Raw genomic sequence first — 18,961 nt, 5'->3', positions numbered from 1 at the left:
ACCCATAGGAAACCATGTGAGAATCTATATCGGGCTCTATGCTGGATTCCTGTAATAGGAAGCTATATGGGAATCCATTTGAAAACGCCATGTGGGAACCCATCCCATACAATGATCTTTTTCAATATCAAGCAAGTCTGCTCTCAAGATCGATAGGTGCTAGTGTCTTTTTCTACGTATGTGTCTTGCTGCAGATACTTGTGACCAGATTTAAATTGCATGTCTATAGCGCAAGCCTTACACAAGTAATTCGTGCCAGCCCTGCTTAAAAAATCCAATAGATTCTTATAGCTGTATGTATAAGGCCCTATACTTAACTATAACACTTCTCATAGAAATTTATTCTCATTAAATCTCTAAGGGAATTTATGAGAATCTATTGGATTCTATGAGATTTTCTAAACAGGGAGACTATAACTCAGTTCTGGAGGAAGACTATAGTTGAAACTAGTTGCGCATGGCTTGCTCAAGATCTGCTCAAAGCTCAAAATTGACTTTGAGCATTGAACAGGTCTTGAGCAAGCCATGTGTAAGTACCTACTGTAAGTTACTGGTGCAAAAAATGCGTCAGACACTTTTCATTGCACCGTGTTCAAGATATCTTTAATATTCTTGCGTACGATATCATAAGCAAGACATACAACAATCTTGACATAGGTTTCTTGATACACGATCTTGCTCCAGAATCTTGCTCAAACACGTGTTACTTGGGCACATAGGAACACAGGTTGGATTCCCATATGGATTTTTTTGATAGGGAATTAATTTGTTTTGACTGGCTAAATGGGAATTGAAGCTCACGATATCAATACAAGTGATATAAAAAAGTATATTTTTGTTTTTAAACACCTAAAATTATTACGCAACTACCAGGCATAACATAAAAATTAAAACCAGATAATGAAAAAAAAATTCTGTACATTTATTTAAGTAAATACAATTATTTTAACTACAAAAATAATTACACTATTTTGTATAGCTAGGTTTTTTTTCTTTTTATGAAACAAAGAGAAAATATTGTTAATACTAATTTGCTCATTTGTTGTTCATAATAGAGTTACACTTATTATTGAACATAAATTAATATGTGGTAATAAAATTACATTGTTAAGAATATCGGTTTGAAAACTGAATACTTTAATAAATATCCGTGTGTTTAATGAGTAAATTATATTTTCTCTTTATTATTTATTACTATTTTTTGTTTTTCTTTTTTTTTCTTTTTCACACAATTTGAAAAAATATAGTTATTACATTATCACAAAAATTTTAAATTTAGCAAAAAAAAATAATAAATATCTTTTCTTTTTATCGAAACACGCAGAATATTTTTTCTTCACGCAAATTAACTTTATACTGGCGTTTTTTAAATTCCATTATGGCATTTTTGTGGTATTTATTTTATCTGTACAAGATAAATATTTCAATGAATAAACATCATAAAATTTTATTTTTTAAAATAAAAGTAAAGTAAAAAAAAACTTATTACACCTATTTATGCTATTAAAACTTTGAGTTATAATTTTTAAAATAAAATTAAAAAAAATTGTTTATTCATTGGTATTAATTGTTTATACATTGACCCGTTTACTTAATAAAAAATAATTAAAAAACTGAGCCGTCTCCCATTGTATTTAATTTTTAAATTGATTATTAGTTTTTTCTTTTAAATTTATATTTAAAATCGTCAATTTTATTTTATCTTAAAATTATTGAAGCACTCCATCAATTGCTTGAATTACTCCATTTGTTGCTGGTATATTAGGCGTTACAACTTGAGCTTCATTTACGCGAACTCGTCCTATAAAAAAAAATTATTTAAAATAACAATGACTTATATTTCTGAGTAATTAAACAAGCGACGCTTCACTTATTTTTATAAGTGATAATAATTTTTTCTAAACTTTCCTAGAGTTTTGCTATTTTTTATTACATGCTGACAGGGAAGTTATTAAAAAAAAATTAAACCTCTGAAGCCGCAACAAAAGTTTTTACATCCTAAAATAGATGAAGCCTCAGTTCTGCACAATTAACTACTTTTCTAATGGTCACTTTTTTTTTTTTTTTTCATGGGTCAAAGATATATTATTTATGAAACTGTCTACGAAATCGTTGAATATTTATCGATAATAAGAAAAAAAAACTTTCTCCTAAATTATCTTAAACAAAAAAAAAATTCGATAATTTGTATAAGTGACTTGTTTATTTAAATAAAAATGATTTTGAATTTTAAAAATTAATTAATCAAAAACTTTTTAAAATTTGTGAATTTTTAAATAAATAAATAATTCATTATTTAAATTTATTACTAATTTGTGCGACATTGAAAGATATGAAAAACGATAATAATATTTATAATATTAAAGTTTAAATTAAGAGAAAGCTGGAAGAGAATGATAGGAAAATAATTACCTCCATTCTTTTGGATTCGGAGCGTGAACTGTGGACGAAGCGTGTCTTTCTGATGATAATACCTCATGCCAGCTGAGTAAAGAGTCGTAGGCATGATATGTTTTAATGCTATTGTTTTAGCTACTTCCGGTCCATCAGTTTCACTCCAAACTGGTTGCCCAGTTTGGGCTGCTGATGCTGCAAATGCTGCATCAGTTGGAGCAAAAATTGTGTATGTTTTTGTTCCTAAAACATTCAAAATTACTATTATAAATTAAATGATATCTTTCTTCTTCACGGTCACCTATCTAACGATCTTTTCATTTTAATTTTTTACACAGAAAAAAAAATACTTTTATTAAGAAAATTTACTTGATACAAAAACATATATCCTTGATTATTTTCGAGAATATATAATTTTGTCTCAAGAATTCGTAGGATTGATAAAAATAATTTTTGTTCAATTCAAGCAAAGCTATTTTTTCTTTTGTTTACCCATAATATATGATAACAAATGCATATAATATCAATATAAATTTGATGCTCTTTTCTCGAGGAAATTAATTATTATTAATAATAAAATAAATATTTGTAACTGATTTCTTGAACCAAGAAATTCTTTTTTGGACAATAGTACTTTTTTTTCTCGGTGTATAATTTGAATTTTTAATAAATGGAACTTTGAAAATTTTAATTTCAAACAATTAAATTTATAAACTAAACTTTTATTAAATTGAACTTTGAAAAATTTAATTCATCGAATTTATAATCGGAAATTTGTGTGCTAGGAATATTTACTCCAATCGGCATTATACATAAAAATGTAATCCTATTAGTTTGAAGAAAAAGAAGAAAAAAAAAAAATTACTAAACATCAGTCATCAAAAGATATTGCATCGAATTGCCTATATGAATATTACGTAGAATCAATTAGAACATAGTAACTTTTTCACAAACGTTGAAAACGAGGAGAGGGATCCTCCATAAAAGTTGATTTCAGTAGAGTGTTGATTTACCAATCTAGCAATTCTATTTTTATTTTTTTATTTTTTATTTATTCATTTCTTTTTATGCCAAGGCACAGGCCAAATAGCAATTTAAGACATTAATATAGTTTTTTACAAGAGTAATTGTATGACCTAAAGTCATAATTTATGAAGGAATATTAATAGACGATTTATCTCTTACTGTATAATCCAATTTCTAAGCTTTATGATTTGCTATTTTACAAAAATTGTTGTTTACTTTCATTTAAAGTCTAAACTTAATAGGTAGTCAAACATTTTATTTTTAAAAACCTCAAGACTACTTGATTTTAATATCTCAGGAGGCAGATATTTCCAGAGACAAATTATTGAGATGACAAATGAATGCTCGTAAAACACTGTAGCAAAGTTTGGAATTTTATCGGAAGTTTAAACAATATATTATTATTTTTTACTACCAATCTCTCCGATCGTCTGACATCTACCTCCTCGACAAACAGATCACGCGCAGATATTTTTAGGTCCATGATAGAAATAATTTTTACCCGTCCCATCAGCCAATAGCAGCCTTTTTGTTAATATTAAAAAAATTATGTAGAATATAAAATTTTAAATGACAATTTAAATATTATTTGAAATTATAAAATTTAGAATGAACAAATATTTCATTCCTTTGTTCCGGTATTTGAAAGGCTCATAATTTCATTGATAAAAGTTCTAAGCCTAAAGTTTTTAAATTCTATTAACTGTGGGATCAAATTTTCAAAAATCATTATGTCAGACACCTTTAGTTAAGAATTCGAGATTCAAAAATTTGTGTGCAAAAAGTGTATTTATTTTGAACGAAAAAAAAAAAATTAATAAATAAATGTTATATGCTATAAAACAAGTTATATATTTAGATAAATATATGATTTAGAGTCCAGTGTAAGTCTCAAAATATGTAGACTTATATTCATAATCTTATAATTTTTTAAATCAATTAAAATTTGTTTTGAATGTAACATTTAATAAAAAAATAAATATTTTTCCCTAAGATACGGCTAAGAAACTTTTACTTCATGCTTTTTAGATTTAATAAATGATAAATTAACAATTTAAAAAAAAATTATAATTATTATACCTGAAAGAGTATCTTCAAGACCAGCAGCTTGAAGAATTCTCAAGAAAATTCCAAATCTTTGTTCTCGATCTGCAGCAAGTGTTTGCATTAAATCACCAACAGGAAGTGGGAACATAACTCTATCGACTGCGTGTGCAATTCCTTGAGGTATTTCAATATTACGTTTATTTGGAGCAATTCTAGCACCATTAACTGTCGTTACCTGTTTTAATATTAAATTACACAATTTTAATTTATGAATTATATTTATTAAATTTAATTGTTTTTAAAATTAAATTATATTTATAAAATTAAAAAATAGAACAGTATACATTATTACTATTTTTTTACTTATTTTTGTTGCAAATAAACTATTACCTTGACGTCATTCCATTCGTGATCATGCATGTCGTAAACATTAACTCGTAATTGAGTACCCGCTAGACTAACACCAGTCATTTCTTCTTGCAGAGATTCCGTTCTAAAATCACCTGGTATAACATGATGAAGTAACAGCTAAAAAAAATATACATGTATATATTTTTAAAGTAGTCTAAATTATTCCATTAATTGATATGTCAACAATAATTATTATTACTATTAAAATTAATGACACTCACTCCACTTAATAGACGAGGATTTTCTTTGAATTTTTGTTCAGCTTTTTCAGGTCCACCTAATTGAACTAGAAGTGCTCGAAAAGCTTTGTCGGTTGGTATAAATATCGTATATGGACCTATAAAGAAAAGTAACAAGTTAATTAATCCTTCACTTAATTATTGAATCACCCAAGACTTAAAAGTACGCTATTAAAAAAACATTTGTTACACACGATGACTTAATACTATTTTTAATCATGAGAAATCATTCAATTAATAATTCAAAATTACTATCATTATTGAGTATACAGTAATCAATAAATTAGTTCGTGAGGATCAACTATGTTTTCTATAATAGTTTATTTGTTTTTTTTTTTAGTATAAAAGAATAGTTATCTGACGTAATATATATGGGAAAATCGGATGGCTTTTCGTAAATTTAATTACGTAAAGAAGAAGCCCGTGAGAACTCAATTGAACATTTATAGTTTAACGATTTAAAGAGAAAGGAAAATTAACTTTATATTAATAAAAATAAGAATAAAAGCACCAGATGATTTCACTTTTAGAACCACATTAAGCGTCATTTGTTAAACTCAATAATGTGTTTTACTTCATAACCATTTAATTGATCAACTTACGGTTATTTATATGGTAGCTCTTTGAATATAAATATCCTAGTTCCCATTCAATATTATATATATATATATATATATATATATATATATATATATATATATATATATATTAAAGTAGTACGACGTACTTTTCTTAGCATGTTAAGAGAAATTTTTATTTATAATTTATCATCGACATTTATGTAATTTTTATTTTATTACTGTTACTAATTCATAATCACCCTGTTTAAATTTAAAACTTATGTTAAGCCTACTTGACACTAAAGATGTAAATTGGACTTGCGTGAGTCTAAAACGTAAGTAGAACTTATTCAGATGTGAGACGAAGGATATAATTATTTCAAGAGCATTTTATTGCTACTAAAAATTTCGAGAAGTCCTCGCATGAAAATTTTTAGTAGCAATAAAAAAAAAAAATTTATTTTTCACTATCAAAAAAATTCATACAAGAATCCAACCTAGATTCCTATGTGGGTTAAATTCCCCGATTTAAATTCTCACATGGGTTCCTATGGGAATCCATACCATGCCAAATCCATACGGGAATCTAATATGGATTCCCATGTGAATTTTTATGAAGATTTTCCATGGGAATCTGCACCATTTCAAAATCCATATGAGAATTTTGTATGGATCAGGAATTAGGAAAATTAATAAAAAGCGTCACATTATCAATACAAATACCATAAAAAGCATATGTGTTTTCATAAACTTTCCTGGAGTATAATACCTTTGTACGATTCCTAATTTAGTGTTTCATTAAAATTATTCGTATTTTCTATAAAGATGTAATACTTTTTAAGGTAATTTATGGGGCATTCCACGCCAAATCGACAACTTTTGAACTCGACACCTTTAGATTTAGCAGAAAATTTTTTCTCTTTTTCTACCCCATCAAAAACGTTTCTCATAATTTTTTCAAATTTTTTCACCCAACCAAAAAAAAGTTATAAATTTTTGAAAACAATGGCTTTTTTTATTTTAAATAGCTATAACTTTTTCAAAATTCGACTGATTGAGACGTTTTTTTTTTCAAAATTTTTGTTTTTAAATGTACTTTTCGAAAAGAAATCCAAAAAAATCATTGCAACCTATCTTCATTGTTTTTTTGTAGATTTTTGGAAACAATCAAAAATTTTTCGATGTTTACCATTCTTGATTTTTTTTTTTTTCATATAAAACTTTGACATTTTCTGTAAATCCTCAAATTTTTTCAGAGTGATGTTTTTTTCGATTTACATTTTTTATTCCCAATTGAAAAACAAATTTTTTTTTAATTAGCCTTATTTCTCATAACATCATGCATAAAATTTTTGAGAGTGCTCAGAGAACTTTGAAATTTGGAAAAAAAAAAAATAAATAAATAAATTTAAATAGCAATCATCGAAATAATTTGAAATTTGTTAGAAAAACCAAGGTAAAAAATAGAAGGACCTTCTGAATAATTTTTTTGTATTTTTTTCTGAAAACCACATTCAAAAACAAAAATTTAGAAAATAAAACGTCTCAATCAGTCGAATTTTGAAAAAATTATAGCTATTTAAAATAAAAAAAGCCATTTTTTTCAAAAATTTATAACTTTTTTTTGGTTGGGTGAAAAAATTTAAAAAAATTATGAGAAACGTTTTTGATGGGGTAGAAAAAGAGAAAAAATTTTCTGCCAAATCTAAAGGGCTCGAATTCAAAAGTGGTCAATTTGGCGTGGTATGCCCTTATATATCAATAACTTATTACAAATACTGATATAAAGAGCATCAATAAATTAATTATTTGTTAAAAAATATCCTGCCAATAGAATATTGATCTGTTTTTTTATTCATATACGAGTAATAATAGACGATAGACATAGAAATCCAGATACCCCGGATTGTATAGAAATTACTCACATAGAAACCCAGATTCCTACATGAATTGCCCACAAAGAAATCCATATATCTAAGTTCTTATATGCACGGAAAAAAAATAGGTGCTGCAATAAGATGCAGTCCTGTAGGAGCAACAGGAAAAAAATTCTGTGAGAGCAACAGGATTTTTCCTGTGGAATAAATAGGATAAGGAACAAGTTTCATGTACTAATTTTTTTGTCCGTATAATGAAATTTCCAAATTTGAAAAAAAATTCAAAGTTTGGAAAAAATACAATTTTGTTTACGAAGTTGATTTTTTTTTTGAAATTGAAATTTTTTTCAAATTTGGAAATTTCATTATACGGACAAAAAAATTAGTACACGAAACTTGTTCCTTATCCTATTTATTCCACAGGAAAAATCCTGTTGCTCTCACAGAATTTTTTTCCTGTTGCTCTCACAGGATTTATCCTATTGCTCTCACAGGATGTGTCCTGTTGCTGTAACATGAAAATCCTGTTGCTCCTACAGGACTGCGTCCTGTTGCAGCACCTATTTTTTTTTCCGTGTGGGAATCCAGGAACCCAAAATTTTCTATGTGGATTTTCCATATCGCTTATTAAAAGAAACGATTTAAAACGATTAGAAAAAAAAAAACTTTAATACTTTTTAATGCTTTTGAATACTTTGAATGCTTTTGAATCGCTCTTCTTATGGGCATTTAACATTGAAAATCGTTTTGAATCGTTTCTCTTCTTCAGAGATGGGAATCCAGATACCCAAAAGTTCCTACATGGATTCTAATATAAATCTATGCTGTCCCATATGGATTTTTATGGATTCTTACATAAATCCCACATTGATTTTTTTGATAGGGTTTTGTCTCAAGTCAAAGTAAGTTCGGGCAAGTGTTATTTACATTTTCGTTATGTCAAGTAGGTTTATATTCAATTTAAATTTCAACTCATAATTTTTTAATAAAAAAAAAAAAATATTAATATTTACCAGTATCATTAAGTACTTTATCCAATCCCGATTGTCGAAGATATTTAGCCATTGCAAAAAGACCCTCTCTCTTTAGGAAATTAGCTATTGTGTCTCCATTATTAAATTGATTAATAGTATTATCAAAATTGATTGTATTTCTTCCTTGTTGGAAATCATCAATAATTAAATTTTCTGAAGCGACACCATTTATAGAGCCAATAGTACTCGAAATTGTTCTAGGAGTTGCTGGAGTGGAAGGATTGCCAATATTTGTTGAAAAATGAACGTAAGACGATGAATGCGGTATAAATGTTGGATTGAATGTAGATGAAGCCGGTGTTGTTATTATTTCATTTACTGGCGCCATAGTTGGTATGAAATGATTTTTCTGTGCTATAACTATTGGTGATGATCCAAGTCTATAATTTGAAGAAGTCGTAGGTCTTTGACTTGATGGAATGAAACTTGAGATTGAGTTATAAATATTAGCAGATGGTGTTGACGCTGACGTTACGTAGTTATCAGTTGAAATTACAGAGTTTGAAGTTACAGTCGCGTAAGGTGAATAATCTCTTGTTAATTCACTGTAATAACAGACATTTATAAATTTATTATCAAAGAAAGTTAATAAAAATATAGTCATTAACTTTCATACTTACTTATTGTGATACGTTGTTACATTTGGTATTCCTGCATTTTTAATGGTTGTTGTTTTAATAATAGTACTAGGCCTAATAGTTGTGGGCTTAATTGTTGTGGGTCTAACAGTAGTTGGTTCAGCAGTTGTTGGTGCAGCTGTAGTAGGCCTAAAAGTCGTTGGTTCGATAGTAGTAGTTGGTGTTGGTGTTGTTGTGGTGGTTGTTGTGGTTGTTGTTGTTGTAGTTGTTGTAGTTGGTTTTGTTACTGGTGTTTTGTCATCTAAAATAGGACTTTTAGAACTTGGCGGTAATTTTAATTCACCATTTTTAATTCTCTCTACAATAGTTTCAACATCAGAACTATTATCTTTTTCGGCATTTCCTTTAACACCTTGTACTTTATAACTGCCGTCAGACTGTTCTTCAAGAACGACAAAAGTTACTTTTTTTTCCGAATTTTGAATAGGTACTTTACCAACTTCTTCCAATTTACCATCATCTTTATGCTTTAGTACTTCGAAATCAGCACCGGGAGGTAGTACACCTTTGGCTAATTCTTCTAAAATAGTACTTGCAGATTTTACAGTTGTTGGCCTACTAGTTGTTGAAGATGTTTTGGTATCCAGAGCTTGCGTTACTGTTTGAAATTGACTAGAACCTTCATTTGGAATAATTGACGATAAACCATTCGGTGCTTGGATTACTTGTAATTTTTTTCCGTTAGGCAGAACCAAGTCACGAGTTGTAACATTTTTCTCAATTTCGGCTTCGGAATTTTCAGCAAGCGCAAGCCTTAATTGTTTTAACAATAACTCTTTTTCTAAGCTCTTAGTCTTTAAATTTGCTCTTTGTGTTGGTGGTTTTTCTGTTTGATAAATTATTTTAATTTGTGGTTTATTTTTACCACCACCCAAAAGCTGAGGATTTTGGGCTTGAATAAGTGACAAAAGTTCTCTGGGTATATCTTGAGTGAAGTGATCATCTTGGACACGTTCTTGTCGTGGTCGATGAGTTGTAGTTTCTGGTTTTGGTGTAACTACTGGTTTAGATGTAGTAGTGATAAATTTTTTTTGATGATTTGCTATTGCTTTTAAAAATATTTCTGATTCTGCTGGTGTGATTCTACGAGAAGATGGTGATGCCAAAAGTGATGGAGATTGAGTTGTACTTGGCTGGTGAGTTGTTGTTGTTGTAGGCTTAGGTGTAGTTGAAGTTAAAGCTCGCAACTGCTGAAGTCTCAATAATTCTTGTTGTCTTCTTAATTCTTGTTGTTCTAAAATCAACTGTTCTCTTTGTTTTCTTAACAATTCTAATTCACGTTGTTTTTCATAGTAGCTTTGAAGTTGCAAACTTGCTGTTTGATCATTGAAAAAATTTAATTCGTCTTGCGCATTACGAAAATTAATAATTGGTAAATCTGGTTGAAATGCACTAAATGGATTTAATCCTGTTGGGGCAAAATTTTGGCGTGGGAATTGATATTGTGATTGTGCAGTTTGGAAGAATGAACGATCCGGTTGTTGTGGTTGAGATTGAAGTTGTGGTTGTGGCTGTGGCTGCTGCTGCTGTTGTTGTTGTTGTTGTTGTTGCTGGTATTGCTGTTTTGCTGGATCTCCTCGGTATTTAGCTAATTTAGACAAAACATCTTTTGAAATAACTTGTGATAATTGACTGGGAACATAAATAATACTGGAATATAAATTACCGAAATTAAAACGACGTTGATGCTGTTGAACATCATTTAAAATTTGCTGTTGTTGTGTTGTAGATAAACGTGGTCGTGGATCAATACTGGGCGGCTGGAACTTAAAAAATAAGCGAACAAAAATTAAAATCAATATATACTTTAAAACCACTTAGTAATGCTCTGATGATCTAATAAATTTTTGTATCTACATTTAAATAAAAAGATAACATAAATGGTTGTGAGAAATTGCAATTTCACTAACTTAAGAGGAAACTGACCTACAGGTCACCCAGATTCATTACTCCCGTACGTTAATTCGTGCCACGGGCAGTTGTGGTGAGTTTCTCTCCACTCCACATACAATAATGCCGAGTGTTCCAACACTCATAGCGTCTCTCAGATTAGGACCAAGATGATGGTGCACACAACACTCAACATACTGCGAGAGTTTTAGATCAAGTAATTTATAACTGCGAGAAAGCAACTGCGATTTTCATCACGATTAAAGTAGTAGCTCGCAATTTAACTTAGATTTGTTATCATCTTATATCATTTATTACTAATTATTGAACTAATAAATTTAAATAAAGTGAATGTGAGAGTGATAAGTATTTAGATACTTATATAAAGAAAACAGCAAATTATTTTTTTTTATAAAAAAGTTTAAAACTTTTATGCTAAAATTATTATACAAGACAATAAAAAAAAATTAGTATTCTATTGTATTAAAGCTTTCACTTATCCCTTAAGATAATGACCTTCATACATTTATTTAACGATTGAATTTACTGTAAGTTATCTACGAGTACCATTGCCATGACCTTTATGATCGTCAGTAATATCTGGGCAGAAAAATTAAATTCAATTTTCCTGAGGCACAATAATATTAATATATTATTATTATTATTATTATTATTATTATTATTATTATTATTATTATTATTATTATTATTATGCATGAAAATAATAAAAAGAACAAATCATGTTAGTAAATTTGCGTGCGATATGAGAACTGATGTGAACAAGAGGAACAAACTTGCTTAGAAAGTTTCTTTAACAATCTTTATGTATGAACATCAAGAATCTATATAATATATATTATATATATAAGTACATAGAGAAAAGCGTTCTTCAGGTATCTTCTGGTGGTGTGCAAACAATACTATGCGCATGTGAATTCGTACGAGCATATCAGACAAGTTCGTAATTTTTCGGAATTTACATTACAAATGTTATGTTTGTAGAGAGTAAATACAATCTGATCTAAAAATCTTACATACATATATAGCTATATAATCTTTCACTACAGTAAATTCTTTAAATCTGATGTAATTTCCTTTGGTTTAAAATTTATTATAAAACAAATTTTAGTTTAATGTAAAAAAAAAAATTTTACAAATGAAAGAGAAGTTATAATAACAATTTAATGTGACAAATTTATGTAAACTCACTATAATTGTTATTTTTATTTTGTTAAATGAATTTAATAGACTTATTGTTGAATAGATTAATTATATTTTTGTAAAGCAAAAATAACAAATAACGCGAGTTCTTTGTAGGACGATATATTTTGGCGAAAGTAAACTGGAAAGTTGGCAGGTGTGAAAAAATTATACACATTTAAATTTAATTCCAGATGAAGAAAAAGAATTAAGAGACGAGAAAGAATTAAAACGGTTAAAGAAAAGGTAAAAAATATAAATATCGATTTATTTTCAAATTCAATTGTCATTTTAATGTTATATATTTGTAAAAACATGAATAAGCAAGAGAAATATGATTTAAAGCTAAATAAATTGAGTTTTTTATGTTTGTTGAGAAAGTTATTGATGAAATTTACCTCCAGGTTAAAGATTGAAGATGAGTTTAATATTTTTATAGCTTTAAACCTGAAATATTAATTTATTTTTGAATATTATTCTTTGAAATAAATTCTTCATCATATTTAATGGCATACATAATTTTCTGTCATAATATAGGGAAACTCAGAGCAAAATGAGGACATCATTATTGTAACAAAAAAAAATTTTATTTGTTTAAAAATACTTCAATACAATTTGTAGACAGAGATAAGGCAAGTTGGTCAGTCTGGGCCCAGAAGCCAGTTTAAAATTTCAGTAAAAAAATTTTCAAGATTTTATTATTTGATTTACTTTATTGAAAATTGGAACAAGGCAACGCTTAGGTAAAATGGACCACGATAATAAAAAAAATTTAGTTCACTAACAATTTTTAATCGGCCGATGGGTACGAATTCATTAATTAGCTACGTCCTTTTGAAAAAAACCCTACCTAAGCAGTTTTAAACAAAAAGTCGAAAGAATGGTTGAGTGTGAGCGAACTCCAAAATTTTTCATTTGGAAATTTTCAAACTTTGAGCTCAATCGCTTTGCAAATCGATCGAGCGATTACGAGTTAAGTAACAAAAACCTCAAAAATTGACTTTTTTTTTATTTTTCAAATAACGAAAACTATTCGGCCGATTGATTTCAAAATCTATAATCAACTTTAAGTCTTGATGAACTATTTCGATTTTCGCAACGGACATTCAAATCAGTTGATCGTTCCAAAGATATTGTACGACGATAATTAGCTTACACATATACATATACATTAGAGTGGTTAAAAAAAAACATTTTTTTTTTTTTTTTTTTTTTTCAAGAGCTATTATCTCAAAAACTTTTCTTAAGTATAAAAAAAAATTCCCTCCAAAGTGCAGCTTGATATCTCGATTCTTCAAGAAGCTCAATACATTTATATTTTCCCATTTAAATAACACGTAAAAAAAAATTTTTTACGTTTTCATCCGGTAAAACTACGAAAAAAATTTGTCTCTGTATTTTCCATCAACTATTCTTGTAGGAAATTTAATTCTCTACAAAAAAGTATTGAAATAGATTTTTCGTAATCCTAACGGTTAAAAAGCTATTGAGCTTCAAATATTCGCAATAAAAGAAAATTTAATTAGATATGAAGAAAATTAAATTCAGTATCCATCCGCAAGTACTAGCTTTAATTGAAAAATATAATGAATTTGGAACAAAAGATGAAGAACAGAAACAATATTTGTTACAAATAGTTGCTGATCATAGGAAAAAATATCCAAATTGTAATAAGAAAAATTATTCATAATTATATAAACGATTATTAAATTATTCAATTATTATAAACAGTTTAGAGTTTGATTAATTTCGAAATAAATACATGCAGTCACCAAAAAAGTTTTCGAAAAGTTTAAAGTTATTTCAAATCTATAAAAATTAAATAAATTAACTAGTAATGGTGTCAATTCCATTAAAGAGTTGCTCTAAAACTATCTTCCTTCAAATTTACTTAGTAACGAGTACTTAAAGCTCAATAACTTTTCAACCGTTAGGATTACGAAAAAACTAATTCAATACTTTTTTGTAGAGAATTAAATTTCCTACAAGAATGATTGATGGAAAATTCAGAGAAAAATTTTTTTCGTAGTTTTACCGGATGAAAACGTAAAAAAATTTTTGTTACGTGTTATTTAAATGGGAAAATATAAATTTATTGAGCTTCTTGAAGAATTGAGATATCGAGTTGCGTTTTGGAGGGAATTTTTTTTATACCTTAGAGAAGCTTTTGGAATGATAGCCAAAAAACTTTTTTTTTTGGACCACTCTAATATACGTACGTCCTTCTGAAAATAGAATAGCTTCCGAGGACCTCAAACCTCGACATCTGTTCAAAACTCGATTTTCGAAAATCGGACCGAAGTCAATAAACTTATTTTTTAATTTTAAATTTCATAGCAGGAAGTTTAAAGTAGTTTTTTTTGTTTCAAAAATAGTATTTCATTTTGCCCCAGGTTCCCTTTAATATTACTTGCCAAAATAAAAATTTTTGTTAAAATACGATAGCCTTTGTGTCTCATTGACAACCAACCTCTAAGTAAATTGATTCCATATAATTTTTTCAAGTAAAGTTATTTCCTTGAATGAACAATAAATATAATTTTAAAAAAAGGAAAATGAATTTAAAAGTTTATACACAAGAAAAAGAGGTCATAAAAAATGAAAAATAATAAATAATGATGATAATGATCGATCATAAAACTGTTGAGTTACTTCCATTATCTTGATATTAACTGAAACTATTGATCTCCTCTCTCTTTTAGTTTTATAGCCAACAAACTGAGGAAGCCACTGCGTGCATTGCTCGACCATTCACTGACCTGAACGTTCATCTGATTTCAAGGAAATTAAGTATTCATTACTCGCGGCTGCTCGTCTACATATTACATAATTATCACACAGAAAAAAAGAAAAAAAATTTTAATAAATTGAAAATTAACCAGAAAATGTCTAGACAAAAAATTAATTTTATTGTAAAAGATTTTTATTACAACATTATTAATCATAAAAAAATAATTTAAAAACTATTTCATTGAGCAATACTTGAGTACGCAAAAATTAATTATAAATTTTTTTTAATACTAAAATAAATACGATATTGCGGTACATATTTTTATGAGTGAGTTCTGATTACATCGGCACTAAAGTAGTAATTTATTGAAATGCCCTGAAGGAGAATCACTTTTCTCAAGAATCACGCTGTAGTTTTTTTTTTTTATGTGTTTTCATCAGTGAAAGGGATGACCGGTTGCATCGGACTTCCCTTTCATTTCTCGTCGATCTTCGATCCTTTTATATACGTTAGCTATTTTACTTATAAACGAGAGCTCTAAATGGAAATAGAGACTAGAGAGGATACCACATACCACACTTATATATGAGTTTATCTTTTATTAAGATTATTATCTTGTGCGTGATGTCTCTTGAGTTTAAATAAAAGTAAAAACGTTGAGACATCTTCTAACCGGTAAAGACTTTCTTATTTTTTCACATACTTAATATTAATTATTTGATCAAAACCTATCTATTATTACATTATAATTTTAAATCACTACTTGCTTAAATGTTTTGAAAGTTAAATGTTTTTTTAGAAACAATTTAAAAATTTAAACACAATTTTAATGTGATTTTTAAATTAATTTGAAGCTCAAGATATTTATCTATACGATATCTATCCATTTAAGGTTCATTTCCTGTTGGTACATACAGTATTCAGACACTTTGATCCTACTGAGGAAGAACTTGAAGACCGGAAGTCGGACTGTCAAGTCTAAAGAGAAATCCTCATCAGCGATCTGATGCCGGTAGAGAGGAACAAGTTACAACTTAATTTTTATTGTTTTCATTTTATAGAATTTGAAAAATTCACGAGTAATAAATATTTTTCTAGCGAATAACCAGACATTCTGATTATTGATGAAAAAAAATTCATTAAATTATAAAATTTTAATACATAAGCCCTCATAAAGTAAATCAACGGGTCATTGAATAATTACGACGATGAGTTCTCGCTACATATATTAAATCTGATGTTAATTATTATTTTTTTATAATTTTTATATTTGTATATTTATATAAGAATGAAAGTTGTTATTTACCAATAAATGTGTGATAATAATTTTCTCTTTCAATAAGTAATAAAAAATATTTGATGAAAGTGACTTTGAAAATAAATCTTGAGTCCAAAAGGGTATAATTAACATTGCATTATATTTTATTTTTCTCCGTATTATATTGTTCTTAATTTAATTTTAAACGTTATTCTAAAACAATTCTTCAATATTGAAGTATAAAATTTAATTAATGTTGTCATTTTAAATTAAATTGTTTTTTTTTTTATTACAAGTAAACTAAATTAAATTTTCTTCCTTATTTGGTTTATAGTTTAAGGTTTTGTTTTATATACACTACATACTAATGTATAAAATAGTGAATGAAAGAGAAAAAAAAAATATATATATCGAAATTTGTGTTAGCAATCAACCGGAATCTCTTAGATTCACAAGGAAATGTATAATTTTCATTATTTTGTTATATAAAAAAAAAAAAAAGAGAAAGATTTTATACCGGATGTGAACGAGAAAAATTTTATACAGGTATATATAATGCATCACATACATTTTCGTCTTCCTTTATAATTTTTATTTAAAATTTGCATTTTAATTTTACAAATTAATTATATAGAAGCTTGAGGATGATGAGAAGTTTTTTTTTTTTAATTATAAATCCTCATGAAGGTAACAATTGTGCTTGGATTTTTTTAAAAAATAAGTTTTTTTTTATAAAAAAGAAATAAAAGTGTAAATGAGAAAAGGGAAATCATGATATATAAAATTTCCATTGAATTTAGTCGCACGCTTTTCACTAAATACCTAGTTTACGCGCGTAAATAGACAGAAATGAAAATTATATGGTTGTATATTATGTGTATCATCAGTTAATAAAAAATAATAAAATCGACCGTGTACAACATAATTTTTCCCACAATGCGTATACTCTATGAGAGTGAAAGGTGATCACATAAATTTAAATGTTTCAATTCTTATGTCAGCGGACATTAATCTATTTATTTATTTTTATTACTTATTTTCTCATTTAACTAATTTACCAGTTAAATTAAATTATGAATTTAAGATGATTAAATATTATTTAAGATAACTTTAATAAATAGTTAGAAGTTAAATTAAATGAGTTTATTTAGTAACTTTATGTTTTATTGTTGTCTGTGGTAGAAAAAAAAAAAAAACGTTAATGAGTTTTTAGTTTAGCATTATGAAGTTGTTTTAATTTTATTTTCATTTACAAGACTCTTTTAATGACTTCCTAATTTGCTCTAATAGTCTAAGGATTATGTAAATTATTTTCTGTTTTATATCCTTTAATTATAACATCGTAAAAATAAGTTTATTTATATATAATTGTCTGTATATGATAAAAATCAATAATTTAGATTTTACTGGATAGTTTACAGATATATTAAATATTATTTATTTGCGATAATAATATTTTTAAGTATATTTTAAATTTAGTAATAGTGAATACATATATGCCGAGATGCATCTATATGTCAATTCAATTTATAAAGATTGGGGTTTGTAGCAGACGAAAGTAGAACTCAGTTCATACATTCACCCACTAACTGACTGACATTTGACCCTTTTCTTTTATTTACAATTTTTAATCTCACTACAATTTAATAAAGTATCAATTTTTTACATTTTTATTTGTTAGACAATTACTTTTTTTGCACATTAAACTTAAATTAAAAATTATTAATAATTAACAAATTTTGAAGAGATTAATAACTTACTGGTGATATTTCTGGATTAGCATCAGCTTGAACAAAATCACTAGATGTAGCAATAAATAATCCCCAAAGAAGCCACTGCAGATCTTTAAATTTAATTCGGCCCATTTTTATTTTTTTTAATAAATTAAATTTTTAAATATTTTTATTATAAAAAAATAAAAAATTTGATCACGTCACTAAAAAATAAAAATTATTTTCACTTTTCAAAAATGATAATTCAAATAAATTTTTTTCAAGTCAATAATAAAACATAAAAACAAATGGACTTTAATAATTGTTGTTATTATTTTTATTGTTGAAGTCTTTCAAGTTTGAGAACAGGGTTGAGACTACTGAAGATCGGAAAAGACGCGAGAGTTTTAGTTAGTTCTTCAACGGGGGATAAGAGCACAAGAGAGCAAGAAGGGAATTAAGTAGCATAGGTGGGAGATTTGCTTTACGTAGGTCGGTGAACGTTAATGCACTCACGCTTATTTTTTAATTCAAACTTAGTAATCATTTTTTTTTTCCTCTCTTTTTACTCTTCTAATTCATCTCTTTTCTTGTACCACTTCAATTAGTGGTACAATAAATATAGTGGGATGACTTTAATACTTGATATTTTACTTTACCTATTTTGGTTAAAAGTTGAGAAAAAAATATTATAAATTCTCATATTGTAAGAAAACAAATCATTGATTCTGTGGGAAAAAAAAATAGTGAAGTAACTGATTCAAATTATAGATAATCATCATCATAAATTATGTACTAAGTGAGAAATAAATACACTTATCAAATATATTTTGAGAATTTTTTTTTTGCTTAAAATTCACAACAATTCGTAATTTAATTCACCTTCACCTTCTTTTTCTTGTAATTTCAAACTATTGAGAATAAAAAATTATCCTTTCATTTTT

At 27.2% G+C, this 18,961-nt stretch overlaps 1 protein-coding gene across 1 annotated transcript; it reads right to left on the bottom strand.

The window, feature by feature from the left end:
• Positions 1–901: 901 nt before the first annotated feature.
• LOC130665857 (mucin-2-like) lies at positions 902–18,406 on the bottom strand. The gene is made up of 9 exons (XM_057466471.1): positions 18,066–18,406; positions 10,893–10,992; positions 9,209–10,814; positions 8,568–9,133; positions 5,100–5,215; positions 4,858–4,995; positions 4,501–4,702; positions 2,413–2,637; positions 902–1,801 (listed from the first exon to the last, which is right to left on the bottom strand). The coding sequence occupies exons 1-9, from the start codon at positions 18,168–18,170 to the stop codon at positions 1,710–1,712; spliced, it is 3,150 nt and encodes a 1,049-aa protein (XP_057322454.1). The 5' UTR covers positions 18,171–18,406; the 3' UTR covers positions 902–1,709.
• Positions 18,407–18,961: the final 555 nt, after the last annotated feature.

Source organism: Microplitis mediator, chromosome 3 (assembly GCF_029852145.1).
Source record: "Microplitis mediator isolate UGA2020A chromosome 3, iyMicMedi2.1, whole genome shotgun sequence".
Lineage (NCBI taxonomy): Eukaryota > Metazoa > Arthropoda > Insecta > Hymenoptera > Braconidae > Microplitis > Microplitis mediator.
This window is presented reverse-complemented; position numbering and strand designations above follow the sequence as displayed.